Raw genomic sequence first — 12455 nt, forward strand, 5'->3', positions numbered from 1 at the left:
TCACATTTTTGGACCAACGTAGGTCCCGCGATAATGACCCAACAATACGCCCCTGGCCCACAGAAAAGACCCCAGCCGTGTCTCTAGAGCACCACGGCGTGCCAGAAACTTAAATAGAACAAATATAAAATGTGAACTGAATGCCAACCCATCCCCGGATACCACCGTCTCTACGGCTGTTTACCGCCCTTGCTTCCGACCCCACTCGTACGTTGCCCCAGCGAGCCCGTCCTCACCCAGCACACAGTCCGGCGACACGGTTGTAGTTGCGGCTCACGATGCAGCCCCCGGGCACAGCGCGTTCACACCAAGGGGCTCCCCCCCCCCCCCTCTCACCTGCTGCGGTTCCTTGCTTTCGGCGGCGGTTTAGTCCGCTTTCCGATTTCCACTACCGCCACCCGCTTCTAACGTCACCCTGTCCAGTCAGCCGGTTCCCTCCACCACCCCTGCTCCACCCCCACCGCCACCTCCTCGCTCTCACCCCTGAGTCATCGAGATGCTCCACCCTTGGGAGCGACGGCAGGGGTGAGGGGAGGGGCAGGGAGTGTCTTGGCGTTGGCAGCGGCCCGCAGTGAGAGCTGTCCCCAGGGGCAACAACAGCCGTGTTAACTGGACCCTGGCTGTGGGTAGCACCTTGAGGTTGGAAGCCGGGGCTGTAGGCGGCCGGGAAGACGGTGGGAGCCGGAGGTGGGTCGGCAGGTCCATCCGCTATATCCAAAATTGGTTCTAAGTGGGTCCATTAAATAAACGAGGGTTTCCTGTATTGTCTTTGTGACCCAGTCAGGAGAGAAGATTGAGAGCACAGATGAACAGGGATTTTTTGGAAGCAGCCCGTTAAAGGTGACCGGTGAATTAGAGAAGGCATGACAGGAGGTTCAGAGTTCCAGAGGGTAAGGGGAAAGTTGAACAGGATGGAGGGAGGAGGGGTTGTTGGGTGGTGGTGGGGGCCAGGCAGAGTTGAAACACAAAAATCTTGAACACAGAGCCAGCAGAAATTGGGCGGCACGATGGCGCAGTGGTAGAGTTGCTGCCTTACAGTGAATGCAGCGCCGGAGACCCGGGTTCGATCCCGATTACGGGTGTTGTCTGTACAGTGTTTGTACGTTCTCCCCGTGACCTGTGTGGGTTTTCTCCGAGATCTTCATTTTCCTCCCACACTCCAAAGACGTACAGCTTTGTAGATTAACTGGCTTGGTAAATGTAACAATTGTCCCTAGTGGGTATAGGATAGTGTTAATGTGCGGGGATCGCTGGTCGGCGTAGGGGGGGTGGGGGGAGAGGGAATGGGGGGGAATGCAGGGGTTACTTGAAATTAACATTCAACTGGCTGGCCTGTAAGCTACAGTATAATGACTTCTCCTTTTAATGTAAAGTGCTTTTATAGATGCCCCGACATCATGAAAGACAATGGAGTTTTTTTGGTTACTTGAAAATCCTATGCAAGACATGAAGAAGCAGGACCAATTTGTTCCTCTGTTTTGAATCATGAAATGAGATCTATGAAATGCTAAAGAGGCAAATCAGATCTTGATTTAAAATCTCTTCCAAAAGATAACTTTTCCAAAAACATAGAAACCATTCTGTAATTTCAAGTCCCAGCCCTCACTTTGGCTGAACATGTCCTTTGTGATACTTCAAACTAATTTGAGGCCACTGTGTTTAGGCCTGTTTTTAATTCTTACATATATGAGAACACAGAGATAACATGTACATGATATTGCTGTAGACGTTTAGCCTTCTTTTTGGAAGGTAGACAATGGTGAGTTCCACCTAGTTTTAGAAACATAGAAACATAGAAAACAGGTGCAAGAGGAGGCCATTCAGCCCCTCGAGCCCGCACCGCCATTCATTGTGATCATGGCTGATCATCAACAATCAGTAACCCGTGCCTGCCTTCTCCCCATATCCCTTGATTCCACTAGCCCCTAGAGCTCTATCTAACTCTCTTTTAAATTCATCCAGTGAATTGGCCTCCACTGCCTTCTGTGGCAGAGAATTCCACAAATTCACAACTCTCTGGGTGAAAAAGTTCCATCTCACCTCAGTTTTAAATGGCCTCCCCTTTACTCTGAGAATGTGGCCCCTGGTTCTGGACTTCCCCAACATTGGGAACATTTAAAAAATATATTATTTTTATTTTTTAGAGATTTCCTTCGGTCCACCAAGTCCGTGCCAACCAGCGATCACTAGTTCTATCCTACATACTAGAGGCAATTTACGCAAACTAATTAACCTATAAACCCACACGCCTTTTGAGAGTGGGAGGAAACCGGACCACCCAGAGAAAACCCACGCGGTCACAGGGAGAACGTACAAACTCCGTACAGACAACACCTACTGTCAGGATCCAACCCGGGTCTCTGGTGCTGTAAGGCAGCAACTCTACCGCTGAGCACCTGTACTGCCCACCTTGAGGTGCCAAATATAGATGAACACCCAAATATGTGTTAGATTATTAAGCTTCCGAGCCAAAAGCTGATTTAAGTATAAATCTTAATAAAAAGGTCATAGGGATGACTAATGCAGTGAGAAAATGTCACTTACATATATAGCTATTGAAGCATCTGCTGCTCCAGATGTCAATTTATTTACATCGGCCAAACCAAACGCAGGCTCGGCGATCGCTTCGCTCAACACCTGCGCTCGGTCCGCGTTAACCAAACTGATCTCCCGGTTGCTGAGCACTTCAACTCCCCCTCCCACTCCCAGTCTGACCTTTCTGTCATGGGCCTCCTCCAGTGCCACAGTGTGTCCCACCGGGAATTGGAGGAACAGCACCTCATATTTCGCCTGGGCAGCTTGCAGCCCAGCGGTAAAAACATTGACTTCTCCAACATTAGATAGTTCCTCTGTCCCTCTCTTCCCCTCCCCCTTCCCAGATCTCCCGCTGTCTTCCTGTCTCCACCTATATCCTTCCTTTGTCCCGCCCCCCTGACACCATTCTGAAGAAGGGTCTCGACCCGAAATATCGCCCATTCCTTCTCTCCTGAGATGCTGCCTGACCTGCTGAGTTACTCCAGCATTTTGTGAATAAATACCTTCGATTTGTACCAGCATCTGCAGTTATTTTCTTACACTAGCTATTGGAGCAAAAGCACTGATTACCTGGCACATCAATATCTGCCGTATCTTTTCCACATTATCTACCTTGTAATAGTTTGCATTTAAAAGTATGCCTCTAATGGTCTGGAAGCTTATTTTAATTCTGAATATCAATCTAGACAAGCTTCGTCCAACACAGTAAATTGTTACACAATTAAGTAGTTCTGAAAATCAGCTGTGTTCATAGTTAGGCACAAATGTAGCATCAGGGACTATTTTAAATAATTTCTACACTGTCCAGTGATTATAAATAGATTTTTAAAAATTAATAGTATGTTGCCCAGGTATGATTCATCTCTTTTGTTTAGACATAAGAGTAGGTATTTGGAAGTTGCATTCACCTAATTTTAGATGATCAGTCAAGCTATGATTACTATGATGCTGTAGAATATTGTTAAATCCACTTAGGTTGCATAAAGGTTCACAGGGCAGAGATTCCAAACAATGACTCCTGAGGAAGGCCATGGAACAGATAGAAACATAGAAAATAGGTGCAGGAGTACGCCATTTGGCCCTTCGAGCCTGCACCGCCATTCAATATGATCATGGCTGATCATCCAACTCAGTATCCCGTACCTGCCTTCTCTCCATACCCCCTGATCCCTTTAGCCACAAGGGCCACATCTAACTCCCTCTTAAATATAGCCGATGAACTGGCCTCAACTACCTTCTGTGGCAGAGAAGTCCACAGATTCACCACTCTCTGTGTGAAAAAAACCCTTCTCATCTCGGTCCAAAAAGACTTCCCCCTTATCCTTAAACTGTGACCCCTTGTTCTGGACTTCCCCAACATCGGGAACAATCTTCCTGCATCTAGCCTGTCCAACCCCTTAAGAATTTTGTAAGTTTCTATAAGATCCCCCCTCAATCTTCTAAATTCCAGCGAGTACAAGCTGGAACTCGTACAAGATAAAACTCTTTAGTCAGAGGGTGGTGAATCTGTGGAATTCTTTGCCACAGATGGCTGTGGAGGCCACGTCAGTGGATATATTTAAGGCAGAGATAGATAGATTCTTGATTAGTACGGGTGTCAGGGGTTAAGGGGAGAAGGCAGGAGAATGGGGTTGAGGAGGGAGAGATAGATCAGCCATGATTGAATAGCGGAGTAGACTTGATGGGTCGAATGTCCTAATTCCACTCCTATCACTTATGATCTTATGAACTCTTGTGGAACTACAATAGACTTTGAATACCCAATCTTGTAAAAACTTGGGTGATTTGATAATTAATCAATATAATACTTTTCCATGCGTGGGATATACCATTTGATGAAGGCCCAATACACAACAGGAGGAGATTGGAAATAAATAATCTCTTTACTGTGTGTAAAATACCTAGATGATCCTATTATTTAGCTGTTAATTGTAAAATGTCAGTAAAACATACAAGGCTTGAAGCATTGCTGAGAACAAAATTAATTAGGCAGTGAAAAATAGTGAAAATGTTATGACAGCAATTTACCTGGATGTTAGTCTTCTGTGACTAATGCAAACCACTCTATGGTTGTCTTGAGCAATGCATACTTTGTGCCGGCTGCATTTCACATTTAGGCAAGGATCTTTAGCGGCATCTAATCCTGGAGAAAGTAATTAAAAAGAAGACATTAAGAACTATACAAAGCAAGTGGAATGTTTGTGGATCCAGATTGTAGTCATAATAAATTACTACAAAAATGGAATGTGTCAATACAACAGCTGTTAATTCCAGTACTAATCCAAGGAACTTTTCTTTCAACCTTCGGGACGACAATTGTGAGAATGGTAAGAACATTTTGCTTAAAATTGTGGTGTAGCATTTAAAAAATAAGTTTTTTTTTTCAAAAGAATTCAAACGTTGCAAAGGTAAAAAAAACTGGTCACAAGTTATTTGCAATGATATTTAGGCTTAGATTTGGTAACTCATATGGGAAAATATATATTTTTAGAGACTCACTAGACCAACTGGACCCGTTGGGCCCAAACCTCTCCTGCATTGGTGCAGCACCCTCTCCTCCCCCACTCCCCCTCTCTCCTTCCCTCCCCTGGACCCCTCCCCTCCCCCTCCCTCCCCTACCCCTCCCTCCTCCCCTTCCCCCTCCCTCCCTTCCCTCCTCCCACCCCCTCCCTCCTCCACCCCCTCCCCCTCCCTCCCCCACACCTCCCCTCCTCCACCCCCTCCCCCCCACACCTCCCCCTCCTCCTCTCCCCCTCCCCCATTCCCCTCCTCCCCTCCCCTTCCCCCCTCCCTCCCCATCCCTCCTCCCCCCTCCCTTCCCCCTCCCTCCCTTCCCCTCCCCCCACACCGCCCCCTCCTTCACTCCCCCTCCCCATTCCCCTCCTCCCCTTCCCTTCCCCCTCCCTCCCCATCCCTCCTCCCCCTCCCATCCCCCTCCCTCCCTTCCCCTCCCCCCCTTATCTTCCTTATCCCCCCTCCCACCCTCCACCCCCCCTCGCCACCCCTCCCTCCACAACCCCTCCCCTCCCCTTCCCTCTCCCCCTCCCCTCTCCCTCCTCCCCCTCCCCCTCTCCCTCCACACCCCCTCCCCCTCCCTTCCCCCTCCCTCCCTTCCCCTCCCCCCACACCTCCCCCTCCTCCACTCCCCCTCCCCATTCCCCTCCTCCCCTTCCCTTCCCCCTCCCTCCCCATCCCTCCTCCCCCCTCCCATCCCCCTCCCTCCCTTCCCCTCCCCCCCTTATCTTCCTTATCCTCCTTATCCCCCCTCCCACCCTCCACCCCCCTTCGCCACCCCTCCCTCCACAACCCCTCCCCTCCCCTTCCCTCTCCCCCTCCCCTCTCCCTCCTCCCCCTCCCCCCTCTCCCTCCACACCCCCTCCCCATCCCTCCCCCCTCCCTCCTCCCTCCCCTCCCCTCCCCCTCCCCCCTCCCCCTTCCCCTCCCACCCACTCCATCCCCTCAATCCCCCTTATCCCTCCGTCCCCCCTCCCTCCCTAGGAGGTAGATTTAAACTTTAAAATGTGAATAACTTTAAAAATATAACACCGATTTCAATGAAACTTCTTCCGTTAGCACCAAAGGGACGACGGTGAGTAAAGTGGGCCTAAAATCGTCACGCTATCGTGTACCGTTTTGGCTGTAGTTCAGGAACAAACAAACGAGAGTTTTACTAGATAGATTTTGATAAATGGCCATCTTCTTCATTGTAATGCGTTTGGTTTCATACAAATAGACAAAATACTGTACAAGATACCTAAAGATAAGAACACAGTGAATTCGCTGTAGGAATCACATATTTTATGGTGCTATTCTGCTTGACAGATCTCAACAGTGTTCGGTGAAGTACATTTGTGTTGTTCTTTGCTATATCTTACTGCTTTTGCTTCAACACAAGTCACATCGAAAGCAGTCATCACTGTCAAAAGAAATATATTACCTTTCTAGTGTAAGAACCCATCACAAATGATGTCCATTATAATTAAACTTTCGTAACACATCCATGTAGACAATACTGAAAAATATGAGAAACGACTGAGAATTGCACTTGACTACCGGGTGTACTGAGACCTTTGCAAATCGATCTTTATTAAACATCCCCACAACCTGGGAGAAAATATGATTGCAAAGCTTGTAATTTAATGCTGATTTAATAAAAGGATAATGACATATATGATTCAGCATTGACTTCTGTGCCTGTGAGGAATCCACCACACTTGCTTCCTGTGGCTGTTTTCCAAAGAAAATCAGCTTTTCTGCAGCATGATGACATTTATTGCGATTAATGACATTGCCAACTTTTCGGCACATAATCTGGTTAAACAGACCAATAAAAGCGTGAAGAATCATGAAAGTGCCAATGTGGGGATTATGGTCTTTCCCAGTTTTCAATATAACAATTGACAAAGCAAGGGTGGATTTAAAGGATTTGAAAAAAAAACCTGTAGAGTTATTTGTAGTAGGTGAGTCATATTCCACCCTCAATCAACATCAGTGAAATATATCATATCATATCATATCATATATATACAGCCGGAAACAGGCCTTTTTGGCCCACCAAGTCCGTGCCGCCCAGCGATCCCCGTACATTAACACTATCCTACACCCACTAGGGACAATTTTTACATTTACCCAGCCAATTAACCTACATAGATCGGGTGCACAGTGCTGCAGCTAATGGAGCAGTCCCAGCAGCCCAAGGTTCATCCCTGACCTCAGGTTTGTGGTCAACTGCAGTTTGTGGAATCTTGTTTTCCACAAATTGGCCATGGGAATAAAGAAACGGCGGACTAATGGAAGAAGAGTTTTGCGTCAGTCTTCACAGCGGAAGACACCAGCAAAGTGCCAGAAATTCAAGAGAGTCAATGGGTGGAAGTTAGTGGAGTTGCAATTACTAAGGAGAAGGTTGTTGGGTCTGAAGGTGGATAAGTCACCTGGACCAGATGGACTACACCCCAGGGTTCTGATAAAGGTGGCGTTAGAGACTGTGGAGGCATTGGTGGTGATCTTTCAAGAATCACTAGTCAAGAGTGGTCACTGAGGATGGGGAAATTGCAAATATTACTCCACTGTATAGATTTAGAGATACAGATTTAGATTTAGAGATACAGCGCAGAAACAGGCCCTTCGGCCCACCGAGTCCGCACCGCCCAGCGATGCCCGCACATTAACACTATCCTACACGCACTAGGGACAATCTTTACATTTACCCAGTCAATTAACCTACATACCTGTATGTCTTTGGAGTGTGGGAGGAAACCGAAGATCAGGGAGAAAACCCACGCAGGTCACGGGGAGAACGTGCAAACTCCGTACAGACGGCGCCCGTAGTCAGGATCAAACCTGAGTCTCCGGCGCTACATTCGCTGTAAGGCAGCAACTCTACCGCTGCGCCACCGTGCCGCCCCATAAGAAGGTAGCGTGGCAAAACAGGGGAAACTATAGTGGTTCCCTGGTTGCTAAGATTTTAGAGCCCATTATTAGGGATGAGGTTTCCGAGTACTTCAAAGCACATGATAAAATAGGCCACAATCAGCATGGTTTTGAGCAGGGGAGATCTTGCCTGACAAATCTATTAGAATTATTTAAGAAAGCAAATAGGGTAGAGAAGGGAAGGTCAGTGGATGGTGATTACTTGGACTTTCAGAAGGCCTTTGATAAGGTGCCGCCCGTGAGGTTGCTAATCAAGATGAGACCCCATGGTATTAGAGAGAAGAGACTAACATGGATAGAAGGTTGGCAGAATGGCAGAAGGCAAAGAGTGGGAAAAAGGGTGATTTTTCTGGTTGGCTGCCGGTGACAAGTGATATTCTGCATGGGTCAGTGTTGGGCCCTCTACCTTTCATGTTGTATATCAATGATTTGGATGATGGAATTGATGTCTTTGTGAAAAGGACTGCAGACGATACGAAGATAGGTGGAGGGACAGGGAATGTAGACAAAGCAGGGAGTCTGCAGAAGGACTTGGACAGGTTGGAAGAGAGGGCAAAGAAGTGGCAGATGGAATACAACATAGCAAAATGTGCGGCCATGCACTTTGGTAGTAGGAATGAAGGCATAGACTACTTTTTGAAGGGGAAGAAGTTTTAGAAATCGGAGATGCAAAGGGACTTGGGAGTACTGGTGCAGGATTCTCAAAAGGTTAATTTGTAGGTTGAATTTGGTAGTAAGGAAGACAAATGCAATATTAGGATTTATTTTGAGAGGACTAGAATACAAAAGCAAGGATCTAATGCTCAGGCTTTATAAGGTGCTGGTCAGACTGCATTTGGAGTATTGTGAGCCGTTTTGGGCCCAATATCAGAGGAGGGATGCTTTGGTGTTGCAGAGGCTCCAGAGGAAGTTTACGAGAGTAATTCCAGGGATGATTGGGTTAATGTTTGCAGAGCGGTCGACAGCTCTGGGCCTGTTCTCACTGGAGTTTAGAAGGATGAGGGGGATCTCATTGAAGCTTACCGAATAGTGAAAGGCCTGAACACAGTGGATGTGGAAAGGATGTTTCCACTAGTGGGAGAGTCCAGGACCAGTAGGCACAGCCTCAGAATAAAAGGATATACCCTTAGAAAGGACCTTCGCTCAGTCCGCCTTAACCAACCTGATCTCCCGGTGGCTGAGCACTTCAACTCCCCCTCCCACTGACCTTTCTGACCTTTCTGTCATGGGCCTCCTCCAGTGCCATAGTGAGGCCCACCGGAAATTGGAGGAACAGCACCTCATATTTCGCTTGGGCAGCTTGCAGCCCAGCGGTATGAACATTGACTTCTCCAACTTTAGATAGTTCCTCTGTCCCTCTCTTCCCCTCCCCTTCCCAGTTCTCCCACTGTCTTCCTGTCTCCACCTATATCCTTCCTTTGTCCCGCCCCCCTGACATCAGTCTTAAGAAGGGTCTCGACCCGAAACGTCACCCATTCCTTCTCTCCTGAGATGCTGCCTGACCTGCTGAGTTACTCCAGCATTTTGTGAATAAATACCCTTAGAAAGGAGATGATGAAGGATTTCTTTAGCCAGAGGGTGGTGAATCTGTGGAATGCATTGCCACAGGCGGCTGTGGAGGCCAAGTATTTGGGCATTTTTAAAGCGGAAATTGACAGGTTCTGGTTCAGTAAGGGTGTCAAAGTTTATGGGCGGAAGGGAGGAGAATGGGGTTGAGCGGAAAAGATAGATGAGAAATGGTTGAACGGCGGAGTGGACCCGATGAGCCGAATGGCCTAATTTTGTCCCTATGACTTATGAACGTTTTCACCGTTAGATGTCATCAAACTTCGAAATGTATCTCACTAGTTGTAATGTCTGTCTGGGTTTCCTGCAGATGCCAAAGACATGCAGGTTGGTAGGTTAATTGGCCACTGTCTGTGCCCCTTTTAAGGTGAGTGGCGGACATTGTCGAGAATGTGGACAGAATAGCATGAGAATAGTGTCGGATGTTGGTCCCGTTGGTCAGAAAGGCTTACGTCCAAGCTATATCACTCTATTACCCGCTCAATATTAACTGTGGTTTGTGGACTCTTGTTTTCCACAAATGGGCCACGATTTCCAAACTTCCAAATGTATTTCACTGGCTGTAAAGTTATTCATAGGATCAGGAGTGATAGGAACAGGATCAGGCCATTTGACCCATCAAGTCTACTCGGCCATTCAATCATGGCTGATCTATCTCTCCCTCCGAACCCCATTCTCCTGCCTTCTCCCCATAACCTGTATTAATCAAGAATCTATCTATCTCTGCCTTAAATATATCCACTGACTTGACCTCCACAGCCTTCTGCGCCAAAGATTCCACAGATTCACCACCCTCTGACTGAAGAAATTCCTCCTCATCTCCTTCCTAAAAGAACATCCATTAATTCTAAGGCTATGACCTCTGGTCCTGGACTCTCCCACTCATGGAATCATACTCTCCACATCCGCTCTATCCAAGCCTTTCACTAGTCTGTACATTTTATTATTGCCACTTAGATTTTTTTCTACTGACACATTTTGACCACCACTTCAACCAACTCTGCCCCTTTGCAGAAAAAAAAGGTTTGATTGATGGTGTTTCAAGGCAGGAGCAGTTTGGGGTGAAACAAAAGTGATCTGCACACTTCAGACACTCCTCATCAATTCAATGACCCATCATGGTGCAGTTGCTGGTCCCTTTAAAATTGCATTAGGCAGTCTACGAGCTCCCAGTATTGCATGTTCTTTCCAGTTTGTTTCTGCACAACTGGTCCTCCAAATGACCAAGGCAAATTCATGCTGCGATGCCATAGGCACAACCAGTTAACTTCGGGGATAATGGCTCATAGAGCGTGAGAACAGGAACAGATCTTTGGCCCCACTGAATCGATGCTGAACAGCAAGCTCCATGCTTCCAAGAACTGTTTGCTCTCCTGCCCTCTGGGAGGCGCTACAGGAGCCTAAGGACCAGAACAAACAGACTTAAACACAGTATCTCTCCCTGGGCCATTGAGAATGATCAGCCATGATCGTATTGAATGGCGGTGCTGGCTCGAAGGGCCGAATGGCCTCCTCCTGCACCTATTGTCTATTGTGAATGGAAATACTTGACTTGATGTAACTCTCACTTTCTTTGCACTTATTAAAAATATATATACAGCATCTTAGGTGCAAAACTCATTTATTATTTATTGTTTTTTATTGATATTGGTTATTATTGTGTTGGTTCCTATGTCTGTGCGATTGTTTTTGAAAGATTTGCACTGTCGCACTGTTTCAGATGTAGCACTTCTAATTTTGTTGTACTGTTCGTACAATGACAATAAAGGCATATTATTATTATTATTATTATTATTATTGCTTGTTGTACCAATGCCGATGATACACTACCAGTTGAATAGTGCAGACAAGCCCACATAAATACTGAAGACTGATGTCTGTGCTGCTGTCCCACTGTCTTGGCATCCTGCATTTCATCTTGCCCTCTAATTCTGCCTGGGCAATGTGCGCATTCTCCTTGGGAGTTTCTCCCAGGTGCTCTGGTTTCCTCCCACATCTCCAATGAGTGCCGATTGGTACATTAATTGCCCACGGTAAGTTATGCCAAGTCTAAGTGGGTGGGACGAGACTCAGGGGGAATTCATGGACATACGAGGGGGAAGAGGTCAAGTCAAGTCAAGTCATGTCAAGTCAATTTTATTTGTACAGCACATTTAAAAACAACCCACGTTGACCAAAGTGCTGTACATCAGTTCAGGTACTAAGAAACGAACATACAATGGCACACAAACATAACAGCACATACATAAACAGTTCACAGCGCCCCATCAGAGGGCCTCAAACGCTAGGGAGTAGAAATAGTTTTTGAGCCTGGACTTAAAGGAGTCGATGGAGGGGGCATTTCTGATGGGGAGAGGGATGCTGTTCCACAGTCTAGGAGCTGCAACCACAAAAGTGCGGTCACCCCTGACCTTAAGCCTAGACCGCGGGATAGTCAGTAGCCCCAAGTCGGCCGACCTGAGGGACCTGGAGATAGAGTGGTGGGTTAGAAGATTTTTTATATATGGGGGGGGGGGGGGGGGGCAAGCCCGTTTAGGGCTTTGTATGTGAATAGGAGGAGCTTGAAGTTGATTCTGTACCGTACTGGGAGCCAGTGGAGAGAGGCCAGAATCGGGGTGATGTGGTCCCTTTTACGGGTACCCGTCAGGAGTCTCGCTGCGGCGTTTTGGACCAATTGCAGGCGGAACAGGGATGATTGGCTGATCCCAGTGTATAGGGAGTTGTAGTAGTTTAGGCGGGAGGAAATGAATGCGTGGATGATTTTTTCAATGTCGTCAAATTGGAGGAATGGTGACAGGGAATTGAGTGAGGGAACAGTTTGCTCTAAGAGTCGGCATAAATGGGCTGGATAGCCTTCTTCACTGTTGAAAGAAAATATAATATTTTCCTTGGGCAGCTAAAGACAAGATTATCTTCACTGTGGA

General features: G+C 47.2%; 1 protein-coding gene across 1 annotated transcript in view; it reads right to left on the minus strand.

The window, feature by feature from the left end:
- The window catches only part of spock3 (SPARC (osteonectin), cwcv and kazal like domains proteoglycan 3), a 416043-nt gene that overhangs the window by 253907 nt on the left and 149681 nt on the right, over positions 1 to 12455 (minus strand). The window contains exon 4 of the mRNA XM_078407003.1: positions 4564 to 4678. Within this exon, the coding sequence (XP_078263129.1) occupies positions 4564 to 4678 (115 nt within the window). The remainder of the gene's footprint in view (positions 1 to 4563; positions 4679 to 12455) is intronic.

This window comes from Rhinoraja longicauda, chromosome 1, assembly GCF_053455715.1.
Source record: "Rhinoraja longicauda isolate Sanriku21f chromosome 1, sRhiLon1.1, whole genome shotgun sequence".
Lineage (NCBI taxonomy): Eukaryota > Metazoa > Chordata > Chondrichthyes > Rajiformes > Arhynchobatidae > Rhinoraja > Rhinoraja longicauda.